Source organism: Oxyura jamaicensis, chromosome 3, assembly GCF_011077185.1.
Source record: "Oxyura jamaicensis isolate SHBP4307 breed ruddy duck chromosome 3, BPBGC_Ojam_1.0, whole genome shotgun sequence".
Classification (NCBI taxonomy): Eukaryota; Metazoa; Chordata; class Aves; order Anseriformes; family Anatidae; genus Oxyura; species Oxyura jamaicensis.
The window spans coordinates 25,758,672-25,776,443 of record NC_048895.1 but is presented as its reverse complement, the minus strand read 5'-3'; the positions used below and the strand labels follow the sequence as shown (position 1 = coordinate 25,776,443).

At 57.2% G+C, this 17,772-nt stretch overlaps 1 protein-coding gene across 3 annotated transcripts in view; it reads right to left on the bottom strand.

The window, feature by feature from the left end:
- Window positions 1–299: 299 nt before the first annotated feature.
- The window catches only part of TMEM63B (transmembrane protein 63B), a 35,507-nt gene continuing 18,034 nt past the window's right edge, over window positions 300–17,772 (bottom strand). Inside the window, exons 2-24 of one of the 3 annotated variants that reach the window (XM_035323334.1) lie at window positions 16,427–16,625; window positions 15,899–15,978; window positions 14,536–14,574; window positions 11,467–11,557; window positions 10,629–10,666; window positions 9,756–9,898; window positions 9,476–9,527; window positions 9,075–9,183; window positions 8,473–8,543; window positions 7,803–7,883; window positions 7,520–7,643; window positions 7,287–7,420; window positions 6,999–7,136; window positions 6,609–6,762; window positions 6,184–6,290; window positions 4,848–4,934; window positions 3,494–3,559; window positions 3,199–3,361; window positions 2,977–3,082; window positions 2,707–2,874; window positions 2,472–2,587; window positions 2,223–2,303; window positions 300–1,793 (exon numbers count right to left, since the gene is read on the bottom strand). In XM_035323334.1, the coding sequence (XP_035179225.1) occupies window positions 1,626–1,793; window positions 2,223–2,303; window positions 2,472–2,587; window positions 2,707–2,874; window positions 2,977–3,082; window positions 3,199–3,361; window positions 3,494–3,559; window positions 4,848–4,934; window positions 6,184–6,290; window positions 6,609–6,762; window positions 6,999–7,136; window positions 7,287–7,420; window positions 7,520–7,643; window positions 7,803–7,883; window positions 8,473–8,543; window positions 9,075–9,183; window positions 9,476–9,527; window positions 9,756–9,898; window positions 10,629–10,666; window positions 11,467–11,557; window positions 14,536–14,574; window positions 15,899–15,978; window positions 16,427–16,603 (2,493 nt within the window). In that variant the 5' untranslated portion in view covers window positions 16,604–16,625 and the 3' untranslated portion in view covers window positions 300–1,625. The remainder of the gene's footprint in view (window positions 1,794–2,222; window positions 2,304–2,471; window positions 2,588–2,706; window positions 2,875–2,976; window positions 3,083–3,198; window positions 3,362–3,493; window positions 3,560–4,847; window positions 4,935–6,183; window positions 6,291–6,608; window positions 6,763–6,998; window positions 7,137–7,286; window positions 7,421–7,519; window positions 7,644–7,802; window positions 7,884–8,472; window positions 8,544–9,074; window positions 9,184–9,475; window positions 9,528–9,755; window positions 9,899–10,628; window positions 10,667–11,466; window positions 11,558–14,535; window positions 14,575–15,898; window positions 15,979–16,426; window positions 16,626–17,772) is intronic. The other 2 variants (XM_035323335.1, XM_035323336.1) reach the window with 2 other exon arrangements.

Genomic DNA, 17,772 nt, shown 5'->3' with positions numbered 1-17,772 from the left:
CCCCTCCTCTAAGAGGGGGCAAGGGGAGAAAAGCCAGCAGTGGTGACCGCCTGTCCCCAGGGCAGGGCTGGGAAGGGCTGACGCTTCTCTTGTTCTTCGGGTCCGTAAAGTGCTTTGAGCTCCAGGGCCAGAGGTGGTGATTGAAAAGGTAAACCACTGTCCCCTTCCTCCCGGCCCCCTGAGGGGCTGGAGGGCACAGCTCCAGGGAGCCAGGGCAGGAGCAGGCCCCGCAGCCGCTGGGCAGAGGGAAGGGGCAGCGTCAGCGATGAGCACCAAACAGGATGGTGGCGGGGGGTTGAGGGAAATAAATATAGCTCAGTAGCAGGGAGATTTATTATTTTCCTTTACATTTTACACAAGGGGAGGAGGGGAAAGCAATTGAGGGCAAAGGGGTGCTGGCCAGAAACCTCCTCACTAGAACCTCCAAACAGGGTCAAAACTCCCTGCTGAGTGGCTCCAGGTCACCTCTCCTGCCTGCACCCACCTCTGCAGCCACCCAGGGCCCCTCTCTCATCCTTCCTGTCCCCTCTCCAGCCCCGGGACACAGCTATCACCAGAGAGGGGACAAGGGCAGAAGCAGGCAAGGAACAGCCCCAGGCAGGTGGAGCAGCCCAGTGCTGCGGGGGGCCAAAGGCCTGGGGTCTAGGCCCTTTTCTCCCCTCCCCATAGCACCCAGGAAACCCCCAAAACAGCCCTCCCGTGCCTGACCCTGCTGTGCAGACACAGGGCAGAAAGGGATCCACAGTCTGACACAGGAGTCAGGTTGCTTTTTGCTTGAAAGGGGAGGAAAATGTGCAAAAAATGCCACGTAAAAGGATGCTGCAGTCCCCCACCTGTGCCCTCGGGGAGCAGGGGGCACGATGTAGGGGAGAGGCTGCCTGCGCCTCCTCCTGCCTGCAAGAACCACCCCTCACCCTGCAAGGGGTTGCCCCTGTGCTGCTCCCCCAGGGTGACAGCAGATCCCCCACAAGGTGAGGTTGTCACCTGCCCACTGCACACAGGGACACCTCTCCATCACCCCCTCCCCAGCACCTAGCGTGTCACCCCACGGGGACACACGGGCACGGGGACAAGGGAAGGCAGCACTGCATGTGCAGGTGGAACAACGCCACCCCATCTTCCTACCGGGGGCTTCCAAGACATCAATTAAAGCTTTGTTTGTCACCTTCCTGCAAATCTAATAAATTATTAGTGTTTATGTTTCTCAGGAGGAGGACGGGGGGGGCAGAAGGGGCAGCCAACGAGGCTCCGGAGGTGCCCCTTGTCCCCAGACCCCTCCCCAAAGCACCCAGCCTCCCTTCTCTCCTGGGGTGCTGGCAGGGTCATGGTCCCTTCCTCCCCAGCCCCTGGGGGTCTGCGGTCCGGGTACGTGTTAACGAAGGTAGCTAGTGAAGAGCAAGCCCGCAGAGCGGCGCGGAGGTGGAGGCAGGGAAGCGGAGAGACAGGGGCAGGGCCCCTGCCCTTGCTGAAGGTGGTGGCCCCAGGGGTAGGCGAGGGCTGTGGCTGGCCCCCTCCCCATCTCTGCACTCCCTTCGGTTTCTCTCTCCGGGTCTCAGTGGGCGCAGCCTGCCCTGCTCCTGGGCCTCCATCCCCTCCTCCCTCCTGCCCTCCTCCCTCCGCAGTCCCTACTGGCGGATCTCATTCTCTATCAGGCTGTCCTCACAAGACTGGAAATCCGTGTCGTTCATGCCGTCGGCGGTGATGAGCTCCTCATCCTGCGACCCCTGCTCCTCCGACTCGGTCGCTTCTCCCTCCGGGGAGGAGTCCTGCAGCACTTGGGCGATGTACTTCTGCTGGGGCAAGGGGGGACAACAGAAACACGTGTGAGCCCAGGCAGCTTCCTGCAGCCCCTGGGGCTCGGGCAGCAGAGCACAAAGGGTGAAGCACAGTGCAAGCAGAGCATGAAGGAGCCCAAAGATGCTGAACAAGGAGACTGAGCAATTGGATTCTCTGTCCCAGCCAAGAGAGAGGCAGAAAGTACATTCTCAGCACTCAGGCAGCAGAAGGGACGTGTCTGTGTGTATGGGGTGTTACAACTCATCACCCAGCTCAGGTGAGGGGCACAGGGCCCAACCCTTGCCTCCCACTCCTGTTGGGAAATTCTGGGTGCTGCCTCAGAAAGGCGAGAAGCAAGAAGGAAAAAGCCTGTGGATGTTGCCTCCCGCTTTCCTAAACCCAGGTGAGGAGCATGCCAGGGCACGGAGGTAGGGACAGGAACTCACAGTGGATTTGGGAGCCGGCAGATTAGTGGCAGGTCTGCCGTTCTGCCTGTTTTCTATGGTGTCCACCTCTGTGTGTTCAATCTGGAGAAGAAAAGGTGAAATTAAGAGACAGTTGAGGAGACACAGTTGTAGGAGCCACGCTCCAGCAAGGCTGCCCTCTCCCCCCAGTCCCTCCATTTCCCTGCTCAGCTGCACTCCCAGTGGAAGGGCCCCCACACCCTCGAACCCCTGCCCAGCGCCCCAGCTCACCTTGTAATTGTGAGCGCTGAGGTATTTGAAGTGCCCGAAGCAGACGTGACACAGGCAGATCACAATGGTGATCACGAGGACCACAAAGGTGAACATGGAAGTGGGGGCCAGGAACCCTGTGGCAAATAAAAGCCAACGTTAGGTTGTCAGAGCCCAATGGACAGGGGGAGGCCGCCCATAGCCCGGCCTGGCCAGGGAAGCTGCTCAGCTGGATGCCTCCCAGCCCAGCACTCACCTGCGCGCACGGTGGAGAAGAAGAGGAGCCAGAAGAGGCAGAGGATAGGGGCTGCCACCACTTGGTTCACAGCCCCTGAATGGATCTTCTTGTCCAGCTTGGCAGGCAGGTAAGCATAATACAGGTTGTACCGGTCCACCAGGTGCTTGAGCAGCATGTACATGAGCCCTGGGGGAGAGATGGCAGGAGGGAATCAACCTCTTTCCCAGTGCCTCAGGGCAACAGGACATATTTCACCCCCAACGCAGGGAGGCAGAGCGAGGCACTTACCGAAGGGGACGATGATGGGGCAGGTGATACTGTAGGTCATGACCACAGTGAAGACGCACATCATCCAGGCGTAAGCAGCCCCAAACTGGAACTCGTAGGCCTGGTGCTGCCGGAGAGAGTGGAGATCCATTTGTGGGTGCGACACCCAGCCCTTGGCGAGCCCCAGGGCGCACGGCCCCCAGCACAGCACCTTCAGGGGAGGCCCCCAGCCCCACCACTTACTCGCTTGACGTTCCTCCGCTCGGCGGCCGAGCGGGCCAGGCAGAGGCGAATCATGTACATCAGCAGGCCGGGGATGCGCAGCAGGTCCATGGCGTTCCCGATGAAGGCGGAGGCGATGACGTAGTTGACGAAGAAGGCCCCATTGTCGGGCAGGAACACGCACCTGGGGAGCGAGAGCAGGCTGCAGGAGATGCTCCCCACCACGTGGGGGGACCAGGTCCTGGGTGCCACCTTTGGATGCTGCCAAGAACCTCCCCCCTTGCAATTAAGGGGCTTTCTTCCCTGCTCCACTTACTCAAATCGCACTGTGGCTTCAGCAAGGAATTTTTTGTCAAACAGCCAGCGGAAAAACACATCCAAGCTGTGGGGGAAGGGGGTGGGAAGAAAAGAAACAGTCAGAAGCAGCGGTATACAGACATAGACATGCAAATATATGGAGACTGCTCTAAAAAGACCCAAAGCTCTGACCACAGGCCTTATTGTTCCCTCTTCGGATATGTCATTGGCAATTATGTAAATCAGACACTGGGAAAACCAGTTACAGGACACAAAAAGGGACGTAAGACTTCCTATTCTCACATACTGTGTTTTCCCTTTGCCCTGATCCCATCAGTATTTTCCTCTCCACTCCTGGGAGAGGTTGTTCGGGTGAAACAGCCACGGGTTACTGACTACAGGAGAAACCACTCAGGCACAGAAATGAGAAAAAAAAAAGAAAAAAAAAAATCTAATTCCCCCCATTCTGTATTTTTTTGATATAGAGCCGTACAATCCTCTGGCACCTCTAGGGCCATGATTTCAGTGGAATAGAGATCCACATGCAGCGGCAGGACTGATTTTGTCCTCAGAAAGAAGTGTGACCTGTTTATTGGTATACAGCCAAAATGCAAATCCTATGAGAACATTTACCTGCCTAGGTCACCGGGTTAAAAGCAGCAAGACATTTTAAACCTGACTAGGAAATTTTGCTGCAGTCCCCCTCTGGAATGAAAAGCAATTTTTCTGTCTCTGTTGTTGGGCTTGTCTATTCTCAACCCACCTGATTTAGCCACCGAGGGGCTGTACGCTGAACTAATGGAATGTAGATTCCCCCACCCCGCAATGCATAAAGCACTCCCTGTCACAGTAGATCCCCCCCATCGTGCTTCCACCTCCCAGTTTTCCTCTCTTCTCTGTCACACAGCTGCTCTGCTTTGCCCCTCAGTCAGTGCTGAGAGCCCATGCTGATTCCTGGCAGCCGAAGCCCCACTGTCACAGGACATTTCTATAGCCCCTGCAGCAGGACTCGGGGCTTGCATCCAGCAGGATCCGCATTTCTGTGGCCTACAAATAGGAAGGCCACCCAGCCAAGCAGCACAACGTACTCAGTTCTGGCTGAAGTGGGGGAATTTGCTAGTTTTGTGTGAACATGAGCGCACGTAAAACATAGAGGCAGGAAGTGTCTCCTTCACCAGCAGTCCTCAAACAGACTTTTTATGTGCATCCATCAACCACCTCAGGTTTTGTTCTTTTCTAGGTACGCCCAGGGAAGGGTGGCCAGGACACTTGTGCAGCAGGGTGAGGAGGCGTTGCAGGAGGACCACCAGAGGTACATCTCAACCCTCTCCACACTCTGGTCTGTGCTTGCTTGCCCTCCCCTCCACACCTACCTGCTCAGGCCCAGCGAAGGCAGCAGCAAGACCATGAAGATGAGGAAGGTGTAACACTTGTGCATGGTGGTCCTGTTCTCTCCAGACCTGAGGGCAGAGAGGGAGGCTGTTAAAACTGTCACTCCAGCAGCACGGGGGGCTGAGCAGAGACATGCCCCTGAGCAGCAGAGGTGGGGAGCCCACTGAGTGTGCCCTGCAGGGCCACAGAGGCAAGGGGCTATTGCAGAGGGCTGGGAGAAGCAGCAAAGAGAAATCTAAAGGCAGGTGAATGCTTTTTTGGGAATAAGCAGCTTCAGTAATCTGCAGCTGCCAGAGACACCAGGTGAAAGGAGCTTATGTTCTCACACATGGTGGGGCCCAGAAGGCTGCAGAAGGGCAGAGCTGCCTAAGAGCCTAGTGTCCCGCCCTGCAGCTGGGGCACTGCGTCTTGTGCATAAACATGCATTAAACACACCACAGATGGTTTCACTGAGAGGGATCCGTAAAGGTGATCTGTTCCAGGAGGGACTCTGCTCTCCCATTCCCAACAGACTGCCAGAACTGCTGAGACAGGCTTCCCTTGTGTATTCCACATCCACCCCAAACAGCCTGCTCTAGGCACCGCCACCCTTCTCATTGTCAGGCACTTCCCAGTGTCTAACCCAAATCCCAGCCTTGTCTCTACTGGTACATGAATATGCCCCTTTCCCTCCAAGCTCTGTTCTTGAGTTCCTCCCCCCTTCCTCACGGGCTCTCCCAGACCTTATATCATCTTGTTCACTCTTTAGAGGAGACTGCAAGCATCTCTGCAGTCCTCAGAGCTGGCGACATCCTCCCCACCAGTGTTTACCACACAGAGTAAAAAGCGAAAAAGCTCCACACATCCTGCAGGATAGGTGCCTCACAAATAGTGTTTGCTAGTGCTGTGCATTTCAAATACTTCCAATTCCCCACAGCCAGAAACCATGGCAACTAAGGCAATTTTCCCTTGGAAAAGCTATGTCCTACACACGGGTACAGGCACAACACACCTGCATGCTCACCTCAGCCAAGGCTTCCCTTACTGCCTGCGTTTCTCATAGCCTTTGGCCCCAGCTCCTCCCAGCTTTCCTCCTCCTGCAGAGGTATGTCGAGCTCTGCTCAAACTACCCCATACTGTGCAACACCCCGCTAACGGCCGGCAGAACAGCAACAGACCCCAAGGTGACCAAGAAGTGCCACATAGCACCACGCTGGGGGTGGACGACAGGAATCCAAGCAAGAGGAAACAGTCAACAGCTTTCCATCAGTGGGAAGCGTCACGATGACATGCAGCAGGCTGATACGGCCAGGAACAGGAGGCACTGGCTGTTCTTACCTGGTCCAGTGTGCCTCGAAGAAGGCAGAGTAATACACGATGGTGGGCAGCAGAGCAGAGAAGCACCACAGCAGCAGCGTGGGGAAGAACTGCGTGATGATGGGGTTCTGCAGTGAGAAAGAGACAAGATCACACATTACACATGATGTGGCAGCTTTCGTGCCCATCACAGGAGATGCCTTTTCTGAAGCAGAGTCCCCAGCTGCCACTGCACCCTGGCCAGGTTTAGCACCCCTTTCTGGAGGCTGGGAGTACCTGGCAGGGTGCTAGCCCCTTCCGGGGGGACCTCTCTCTTGCTCTCAGGCTGATGTGACCTGACGCACACCAACAATCCCTCTCACGGCCCCTTCCCCTGCAAGGACTGCTGTGCCTTGGGGTGGGGGGCTCAGTGCTACCCATCCTGTGCCCTTCTCTGAAGGCCTTACGTTGAGGTACTCCACAGGCTTGGTGACGTTGAACTTGTCCATCGTGGTGATGATAATTGCAGGGGTGGTGAGGAAGAAGAGGAGGATGAAGAGGACCACATTGATCACCATGCAGCGGATCCACCAGATGAAGCCCCGGATGGAGAGGTGTTCCCTGGGTGGGGTGGGGGCGGAAGAGGGCATCAGAAACAGCCACACCAAGCCTCACACACATTCACAACACAGCCCAGCCTGCATCAACAGGGCCTGGGGCACGAACCCAGGCTTTTCCCTTCTGAGTCAGAGCAGAACTCTGTCTCAGCTGGGCAAGAACAACTCCCTTAGCTATCAGTGTGAGGATGCACCTCTTTCCCATCACTGGGGAGCTGCTGAGCCCCCACAGCCGCTCACCAGTAGATGTTCTGTGGGTCAGGGGCATAGCTGACAGTCCAGTTAGAAACGTGAAGGGACTCGCTGCAGGAAGAGGCCTTGGGCTCCCCACGGCACGCACAGCCCTGGCACTTGCAAGCATTGAAGTCTTTGAGGATTCTGGAGAAGAAGAGAACAATGGAGATGGTGACACATAGGGCTAGCAAGGACAAGTTGAGAGGAATGCCCTGGGGCTGGGATCTCTGATTTAAAGGGAGGGCCATGAGACATCACCTTCCTGGAAAGGGCAGGACCCCTCGCGAGACTCACATGGCTGTGATGGTCTCATTGTGGAAGGTGACGAAGGCCATCCCTAGAGGCTTCTCATTCACTTTCTCCTTCTCCCGCTTGTAGTCATCTTTGAGTTTCTCCTCCAGCTTAGTGTAGTACTCGATTGCCTCCACCTGGGCAGAAGGACAGATGTTAGAGCACAGACCTGGGGAAGCAAGTCAGTCTGGGCAGCACAGCGACCCAATGCCCGATGTCTCCAGCTCTCCCCATACCTCCTCACATCCCCTGATGACACAGCAGCACAGGTGGCCGCAGGGCTTAGGGTTGATCATAGATGGGGTGTTCTCCTTGCCCTGCAGGTTGGTGAAATAGATTCGCCCGCGCTCAGCTTTCTTTCTGAAGCAGGAGAGTGAAAAAATACAACAAAAACAGGTGCTCAGAAAAACTGTCATGGCACAAGACTTGAAAGAGAAGCAGCTAGGAAGAACTTGCTCCCCACCTCCTGTGCACCCTCACCCCAGCCCTGCCCTCTCTCCCAAACCGGGGCTTGGTTACCTCTCTGCATCAAGGAACATCAGCCGGGCCACATCATAGCAGGGACGTGCCTCCAGCACGGTGCAGTTGGCGTAGGCCTCCCTGCAGACAGAAAATACCAGCTCCTCACAAAGCTGTACCTCAGGCAAAGCCCACACATCCAGGCCTTCCTCCTGCCTCGGGCCGAGCATCAGCAAAAGCCTGCTGGAGAGCAAGAGAGCAGCAGGCTCTGCTCCCTCTTTTGGGGCCACCGTTTGGGGAAATGGAAGAGAAACTTTTTCTTTTTCCTTTTTTGAGGGTTCAGTTAAAAAAGAAGATACAATTTTCTACAAAGAGCATGATCAATGCCGAAGCAGCAGCAAAGCATCCCACAGGTATTGCTGGAGTGCCTCCTGCCTGCTTCTCACATCTCTGAACCTGAACACTTCTCATCACGTGCCCTGTCTCACTACTTACCATGCTGACCCCCCATGGCTCTGCAAGGTATAGCAGCTGGGCACATCCCAAAACGGTGCATATCGGGATAAAAATTAGCACAGAAAAATAGCAGCAAGATGCCCAAAATGAAAGCGCTCACTGATTTTGACTATTCCCCCCCGATGCGTTATTGCCATTTCAGGTAACACTAGCACCACTCCACTAAAACTTCTGTTACAGAGCAGCCTTTAATTAGGAACACAGTCAGACTCACTCAAAATGCTTCTTGATCTTTTCTGGCTCGGCATATTTTGAAATCCCATTGATGAAGAGAGTTCGCTTCACCTGGAAGGAAGAGAGTGCAGATAGGTATGGGTGGTATGAAAGACCAGACTACAGAAAAAAAATCAACCCCAAGGCCCTGGCCTGAGCTAACAGTTGGAGAAGGCGGCCCCCACGCTTGCAGAACCTTTGCTCCCCACCTCCTAAGCTTCTGCTAGCTGTTGGCATTTCATAACGTAACGTGCTGCAGGTTGACGGGGTGGGGGCTCACACTGCAGCCACCTCAACAGAAACGGGGATGTTAGTAAGAAGCCAGGAAGGCAGAGAGAACTGGAGGAGGGCCCCAAACCCACACAGCAGCTGGAACAGCTCCTGAGGAAGACATGGGGCACTCCACACGTTCACCCAGCTCAGGCCTCTCTCATTTCCTCACAGGGCATCAGGACTGCCGCACTGGAGATCTGCCTTTGGCCAGGCAGAACACATCAGCCTCAAATTGCTGTGGGAAGTGGGGGTGCTTCCTCTCCCAGACCACCCAACTTGACAGGAGACCAGGGGAAGCTGTGCCGGGGCGAGCGCCCAGCTCCTGCTCACCAGGTCGTCCTCCTTGTAGCGCATCTTGGAGGTGTGCCGGCGCATGCTGTACACCGTCAGCAGCAGGTACAGGAAGGCGAAGGACGTGTGCAGCCACAGCAGGTTATTCCTGGCACAAGAGAGACCGTGCTTAAAGCCAACGCGAGGTTGCCACTGCAGCCCTGGCCCTCATGGACCTCCCCACAAAGTCTCTGGGGCCACGAGGAGCGTTACTGGCAGAGCACCCACAGGCCCTGCCAACAACCTGCAGGAGCTCAGTCTGGAAATAGAAGCAGGGACAGCAGCCTCACGGGAAGGGCAGAAATGCAGCCTTCAAGGAGGTAAGGCTCTGCAGCACGTGGGCATCCAGAAAACGCACCCTGAGGGTCACAATTATCCATCCCATCCCTGCCCACACCTACCCGGAGTTCAGGTTAGCGATCGTCGTCCTCCCGAAGCTGTAGGCGTTGTTTTCTGGGGAGAAAGGCAGACAGGAATGTTCAGTTACACCGAGGGGCACAGAGCTCTACTGGGGAGGGGCATGGCAGGGACCTCACCTGCAAACCAACCCAAAACCCAGGCTGCCCTGGACAACCCTGTGGATACCCCAAGCCTAAAGTGGGACAGGACTCAGGGTTTCTCTCTGTTACTCCTGTCCTAGCCAATGCTCCTCCCTGGTGGACCAGGGCTCCCTGCTCTCACCTAGCAGATCCCCTGAGAAGTTGACAGGTAACACGATGCCCACGGAGAGCACGCCCACAGCCACCAGCAGCCCGATGATGTGCCTCTGGAAGGACAGGTAGTGCACCGCGTCGCCCCCACACTTGTCCCGGATCTCGTCATCCCTGACGGGGAGAGAAAGACGATCAGGCAATCTCCTCCAGCACTTGATGGCATGCAGAAAAGCACAGGGTGACAGCTGCCCACCAAGTGTGACCCCACAAAACACCCCTGTAACCCACACAACACCCCTGGATCAAGCCCTACAGCTGCAGCCATGCCCTGGGAAGGGTCTCCAGCACCTGGCCGTGAGCCAGCCCGGGCAGAAACCTGCCTGCGCAAAGCTTACTGCAGCTCCACTCCCCCTGCTGCTGCCCTCTGCAGGGCAGCCGAGCCCATGCGAGCCGCACCTAACGCCCATCCTTACGGTGGGCCCTGTCGCCCCTGCTGAGGTACAGGGCTGCTGATGTGGCTCCACAGAGCTCTGAAACCTAGAAATGCTTAAGAGAGTACCCCTGAGCATCACCATGTGTCTCCCTGTATCCCCCAGTCCACCCTTCGCTGCCATGGGACTTCCTTGGACAACAGTGCCCCTAGCAGGAGCCTCAGGGAGAGCAGCAGACTATTTCTGAGATGGGACTGAGGCAGAGGTGACCTGGGCTGGCATTTCTCCTCTGTCACCTTGGGTTTGGCTCTGGGACTCCTCATCTAGTCCCGTCTTTGCTTGTGCTCTCCACGCAGCCTGCTGCAGCCCCTTCTCTGAAGGGCACCCAAGGGGAGCTGCCTCTGCCCACACGCTGCCTCTGCTTCTCCCCCTGGCGGGTCCCCCTCGCAGGCAGGTCCCGGGGCACTTACTTTATCCTGAAGATGGCCGTCAGCCAGGAGCAGAAGCCCTGTGCAGAGAGAAGACAGGAGGGGCTCACATCACTCTGCGCTCCCTTCTCCCTCCTTCAAAGGATCAGGAGTCCCTGCGCATCCACAGACCCGACCCAAGGGGGACCTGACCATCGACCCAGACGTGCAGAGCCACGTGCCAGACAAGGTGAGGGAGGAGACAACTTTACTCCATGGGGCACAGCGCAGGCTGGATTCTGCCACGTGGCTGTCCCACACCAAGTAGCTTGGCCTCCCAGGAAAGCCATGAGCTCCTGCATAGCACAGCAGCTCTCCACAGCCCAGAAAATTCATCACACAGGTACTTCAGCCTCTGTCCTGGACAGGAGCTCTGCAGGAGCTGGGAGGGCAGAGAGGCTAAGCCAGTGCTCCTCAAAGAAGGCCTAAGGAAAGGAATGTCTCCAGGATGCTGTGGGTGGGAGGTGAAATTCCCAGTGGTCCTACTGAGCTGCACCTCCCCTTCAGAGAGGACTGCAGCAGTAAAGGTAGATGGCAGCATGAGGAGGAGCCAGGCAGGTTCCCCCCCATCAAGCAGGGCTTCTAAAGCCGAGATCACAGATAGGACAGATGCCCACCAAGCCACATGGACGCACAGCCTACTGCTTTAAGCACACGACTGGAAGCCATGTGGTTACCACATCTCCTTGGGCTCTGTACCATGCTCTCGTACCACAAGGTGTGGGACCTACGGCTCTGGGATGGGCAAACAGTGCTGCTTCCGAAGAGCCCTCAGTTCCCACAAGCTGTGCCCCCCGGGACATTCACGTGCAAGGGGTGTTTGCCTCCGGCCACTACTCACATTGTCCCTCTGGTCAAAGTCCACGGAGCTGGAGACGGAGGTGAGGCGCTCGTAGCGGTCGTGGTTGTCGGAGTGCAGAGCGGAGGCTACGCTACAATGACAAAGTTGAGGGGGAGTTAGAGGGTGAGGGGAGGCAGCTCGGCCAGGAACCAAGAGCACTCAGAAGGCCAGCGGTTAATTCGGGTCAGTTTGCCCCAGGTGAGACGGAGGAGAGAGGACAGCCTCGAAGAGCAGAGGGCAGCAGTAAGCAGAGACCCCTCCTCGGGCGGCACTGCGTGGTGGTGCCCGGAGCACGCTCCCAAGCGCGGGGCTGGAAGAGAGCGTCTGCTTAGTGCGGAGCTTAGAGAGGGAAGAGGAGACGTGAAGGAGAGGGTGCCACAAGTGGGGACGGGCTTCAGGTGAGGGCTCCTGTCTTCCCTTCTGCAACACAACCGCAGAGACAAACCCAGCGCGGAGGACTGCGGACACCAGGAGGCAGCCCACGGGGAGCAGAGCAGGGTGAGGCACATCCCAGCCACAGCTCCCTACCTGGGAGACTACTGCTCCGAGATGTCTGGCCATCCCTCCGGGGCACAGAGCGGACACTGTGACCAGAAGAGGTGTTCAATCACCCCCATGCTGCGTTATAGCGGTGTGCAACCAGCAAAAAGGGCAGAGGAGCCTCCTGCTCCAGTGGAGAAAGCAGGGAGGGAGCTCCAAGAGGCCCTGGCAGCAGCTCCCCAGTCCCTGTGGCACCAGCACCCGCAGAGCTCGGTCGCCTCAGGAAAAAGGATGGGAGTTTGGTGGACCACACTGCTGCTAGAGCAGCACTTCAGTGCAGGGAAGCCCAGGGAGAGGAGAAACATGAGCCAGGCTCAGATCAGCTGCTCCCCAGCCTTATCTGGGTCTGCTGCCTGCAGAGGTCCCCAGAGAGGGAGCAGGGAGGCAGCTAGAAGCAAAAGGCTGTGGGCTGAAGGGCCGGAGAGGTGAATATCCCAAACTGCTGCGCTCCAGACACAGGCAGGGACCTAGATGAAGAACTGCAGCACCCAAGGCAGGTAACAGCCCCCAGTATGAGTGAAGGTGGAGGGTAGGCTGGCAAAGGAGGCAGGAAAACGGTCCAGAGATCTAAATTAAATAGCACTAGTAAGGTGACAACATCAGGCTGGGACCTTGGAGGTGCAAGAAGGGATGTGGCTGATCTGAAGGCTGGAAGTAAAGGGAAAAAAAGATGAAAACAGTCTCTCTGTAACCGGTACAGGCTTGAGAAGGATCAGATGGACAAGAACCTAGAGAAGAAACAGGTGAGAGATGAGCACTAGAGACAAGGAGGTGACGCTTTGGGGAGGAAAACAAGCAAAGACACTTGTGACCCTGCAGGAGGGAAGAGGATGGGACATGTGGCCTCCCTCGCAGAGCAGAGCAGCACCTGCTGAGTCCCTAGCTGGAAGCAACACCCAGAGGGGAAAGGAGATTAGCTGAAGGTCACGGGTCTACAGAACAGATTAGACAGCAGGGTACAGCCTTGCAACTGCATGGCCAAACACCTCGCTCTGCTGCGGGGACAGCTCAAGCTTCAACCAAGTTCTGGGACACTCTGCCCTTTGAAATCCCCAAAACCCTGCAGCTGGGCACAGGGAAAGGGTGAATTTCTGCTGTCTGCGGCCCTGAGGAGACCCCAGCACGCTGACAACAGTGTGCTTCTGGCTCCTTGGTGCTGGAAAAGCACAGGGCAGGGCAGAGAAACACTAGAGAGCATAACTGCAAAGGGCCGTGACTCACAGCTCTCGTGATAAGACTACCTCATGGTGAGACTCTCTCATGATAAGACTGACCCAGCTCTGCTCCGGGGAGTGCAGAGGCCATAACCAGGACAACTGGCAGTGCTGCGAAGACAGGGGGTGCCGACCTTGCCACGGATGGGAAGCTGAAGATGGAGCTCCAGGGGTACCCGCGACTAGCTGGAGGCTTTTTAAAGCAAAGCACTAACAAAGCGAGCCAGAGGAGGTGGATGGGGTGCTCTAGGCCTGGGTGACAGCGGAGAGCCCCAGCAAGCTCAGGTGAGGAATGGGAAGAGGAACAAGTGGACCCCTGAAGAGAGACAAGCGCTCAGGAGGATAAGAGGTGACCAACCCCCCCCACAAAGCCACAGAGCCCCAGAGCATGACAGCTCTGCTACCTCTGCCTTACTCCCCCTACAAGGTGTTAGCACCCAAGAGCTGCCAGACGTACCTGAAGCAGGGCCAGCCACTAGTGACGCATTCAAGCGTGAACAAGGCATCCCCTCTGTGCCATGTACCACAGCTACCAGCAAGAAAGAGGAAAGAGCAGGGAGGAAGGGTCTGTGACAGTGCTTAGCTGGCAGCCAGCTGCAGTCCCCACAAGTACCCCGTGGGTAATGCCAGGCCAAGGTGCTGCAGGATGCTCTGAGCAGTGCTGAGGCAGGGAGCCTGCTTCTGCTGCATGGGGAGATGCTGCCTTGCAGGGCACGGCACCAGCCTGGGGTGGGTGATAAGGGACAAGAGCCAGCACTTACTTTGGTCCTGGCAGCCTCAGAGGGGTGAAGGAAGGAGAAAAGCCGTACAAGGGCCTGCCAGATCCTCTCCATGCACCTCGGCGCTCCTGTGAGCCTGAGAGCGGCCCTCGTGGCTCACCAGCACGAGGGATGGACCAGGCAAATGAGGCTGCCCTCTGCCTGGGCAACCCCAGTATGCCACAGGGTCAGGTTTATTTCCAGCTACTCCATCACAGCTCCTGTTTATTCCCATCACACAGCAAGACACTGGCAGGTACAGCAGGGTGCATGACATGGCACCCTCTGCCTCCACTGGCAGCTTCTTGGCGCTGCTGTGCACAGGGAGCATTTAAGGGCTACGAGGGGAAAGCCAGGTTGTGCCCAGCTGTGGTAGGTGGCTGACACAAAGGGGAGGGGAGGGAAAGAGAACTGTGAATCCCCTGAGAGACACAAATCCAAGCCCTGAGCTCCCAGCCACTTAGATTAGTTCAGAAGCAAGACATAAAACTGCAAAGGAAGAGAAAGAGAGACAGAGAGAAAGAGAGAAGAAACAAGACCCTGAAAAAACAACATACTATTCCCGCTCCTCTCGCTCCGTCTGCCAGCGTCGGCGCCTGGGGGCACAGAAACAGAAAAGGAGAGGTTACAACAGGGGAGCGGGCGCTGGGTCCCCTCCGTCGCAGGGCGCTGTGCACCCAGCAGGGCTCCGCGCCGTCCTGAGGAAGAGAAACCTGCTGGTGGTGAGGCCGGGGAAGGAGTCCTTCCCTCCAGAGCTTGGTGCTGCCCTGAGCCACAGCACCCTAAAGCCTGCTCTCTCAGCTCCTGTGAGTCCCCTCTCCTCCCTTTCCCAGGCAGCCAACACATATCTGTCATAGGTCAAAAATCCTGGTCCCTCAAAACTCTCATTGGATGCTCTGAGCTCACGGAGCTGATCAAGTGGAAGAAGCACCAGCCACCACCAGCCTTCGGCCACACTTTGCCTCCTGCATGTGACGAAGCACAACGCAAAGCAAACCATCCCCAGAGCCTGTATAATGCAGAGATGCAGACCACTGCACAACCCCTCCGGCTTCATCAAGGGGAGTTCCTTGATCAGCACTGGAAGAAGACGATCGTCCTACCCGCTGCTGACAGCAAAAGCAGGAATAGCAAGGTATGTTTCCAAAAGGAGCCCCAGACATTGTCCTCCTGCATAAAATTACCATTGCCAAGGGGCCCTGACTTTTGCTAGAAGACACGGCAGCCCAAACACACCTTAGGCAGGGAGGATGAGCACCAAGACTGATGTTTTAGCACCTGGGATGCGAGCTAAACCCTCATTTGCACGGGAGCAGATACACAGGCCCTACAGCTCCCCTGCCTGCTTTGCCATGGTGCTACCTTCCTGACAAACACACACAGTAACTAGCTGCACGCACTGCCTCCAGAAGCGAAACGAGAGGCTTGCTGGATGCACCCCCCCGCCATCCCTGCTCTGTCCCCTCAGAGTGGTCCACGCAGCCCTGTCCAGGTGTGTCGTGCTCCCAGGATCAGCACCGGCCTCCTGCTGCAGAGCAAGGGAGCGATGAGCTGCAGCTTGTTCACTCTTCACCCTACCAAAAATGCCTGGTGGCTTAACCCTTTCACCTTGGGGAGAAAGAGCTCTGTGGGATGAACTCCACGTCTGCACCCTCTTTTCAGCCTCTGCTCACGCTGCCAGCCAGGCATCCTGGCCATCCCCACCTGCTGCCCTTCCTGCCTTAGCTCTGAGAGCAACGCCACCACACCTGGAGGTGCAGTGTAGCGAGAGCTACAGCCAGCAAGGCCACTTCCAGAGGCTTGGCAAAGCCTTCACCGTGACAGCCCTCGCCATTCCTGTGACCTCTTCTCCTCTCTCCTCCCTCTTGTATTTTCTTTTCCGCTCGTGTTTTCTTTTCCTTCCCCCTCTCCCACGCTTACCTGTCAGCATCAGTCACCAGGGCCAGGCGTCCGTAGTCCCAGGCAACTTTACGCAGAATGGAGAAGACAAACAGCAGTGCCTGGAAGAGAGCAAGGGGAGAGCCGTGAGACAAAGCATTACCCAGAACATCATCCCTTTGTCCTCTGCCTGCAGAGCACAGGAATGGGGTTAGGAGGGGATGGAGCTGCTCGGAGGCTGTGGGACAGCCTGAGTTCCCGGGGCTGTTGAAATCAGGCTGTCTGGGTGGTGGGTTGGCTGTGGGAGGGAAAGGTCAGGGCACAACACACAACTGCTAAATTGGCCACAGGATTCAAAGAGCCCTTAGGTCCCAAGGAGGTGAGATTATGGCTGCAATGTCTGTCATCCTGCAGTTCCCACAGAGGAACAAGCAAAAGCTCTGGGCCACAAAGCCAGCAGCAAAGCCAGGGATGGAATTTGGGACCCCCAGCTCTAACCACCAGAGCACAGTCCTCCCTTCCCGACTACCTAGGGGGAGGAGGTGCCAAAGCAGCAGCAGGCAGACTTACGAGGAAGCACATAAAGTCGAGGGCTAGGACGGTGGGCACCCCGCCGAAGGGCAGCCCCTGCAGCACGGTGCTGCGGATGCGGGCGCTGTAGCAGTAGTCCTTGGTGCTGTTGCTGCAGGAGGCGGCTTTGCAGGTGCCCCCTGCCGAGCCCAGGGTGGCGATCACGTAGGGAAGCATCTCTACAGCTTCATCGTCTTCCCTGGGGAAGAGAGAGAAAGGGCTGGTTAGATGCATGCCAGCTGGGTAACAGCACAGCCCCGTTAGAGCTGGGGGCCAGGAGCTGGTCCCACTGTGCACAGTCCCAGAGCCTCCCCTGACTGCTCCCCGGCTCCCGTGTCTCTTTGGTGCACCTCTTCCTCACCGACTGCTCCTCCTCCCAAAGGTGCTGTGTCTCCGCACCTTCCCCCTGGCAGGGAGGGCATTTAGCTACAGGCAAGAACAAAAAAAGGGGGGGTGGGCGTTAAGTCACGTCTGGGTGATGGAAGCGAACCGCTACGGGACAGTTGCTGCATCATGATCCCACCATTTCCTTCGCCTGGCCGCGTGCCATTAGCTTTATGAGGCTGAATCACCACGCTCTGCTCGCGGCGGGGCTCAGCCCCACGCTCCCAGGGCCCCCATCAGAGGCCGGTTCCACCTCCTCTGTGTTTTTTTCCCTTCCTCTGACTTGCAAGCACTGCACAGAGGGCAGAGGGGAGACTTAGGATCTACTGCTTAGCTGGCTTTTTTTGTTGTGCCCTCCCCAGAGTGCTAGGAGACCCTGGGCTGTGCTGCAGCCGGCACAGCGGCATCACTGGAGATGGGGAGGTCCTCCTGCCCCCGTGCAGAGCAGCTCCAGGGGAAGCACAGAGGGGACCATGCCCAGCAGGCAGCCAAGCCACGAGATGGCAGCTGCCTGGGGAGCGGCCGGGGGACGCACCCTGGCTGAGCCAGCCGGCACTCAGGAGCTCCGCAGGAGGATGGAGGCTGCGAGAGTGACAGCAGCTGGCAGAAGAAGGGACCGCAGGCTGCGGGGGAGCCGGCCACCAAGCAGCCCCGCGAGAGCGGCACCACCAGGCCAAGGACTCGGCCACGGGAAGCTGCGTGCTCCGGAGCAGGAATGGTCGTGCCCCTCTGCTTTTACCTGAGCGCCAGCCTAGAAGGCACGCTGCAAAGAGAAATGCTTCTCACCCCTCTTTTTGGGGAATTTCATGAACTTGGAGGTATCTTGTGGCAATGAGTTCCAGTGGTAGCATCAAGTAAAAGACTGCATTGTTCTACCCCAACTCCACTCCTTCGGATGCCTTCCCTGGGCCTCCTCCGGGGATACCTACCACAGAGCCCCCTCTCCTTCCCACGGCACGAGG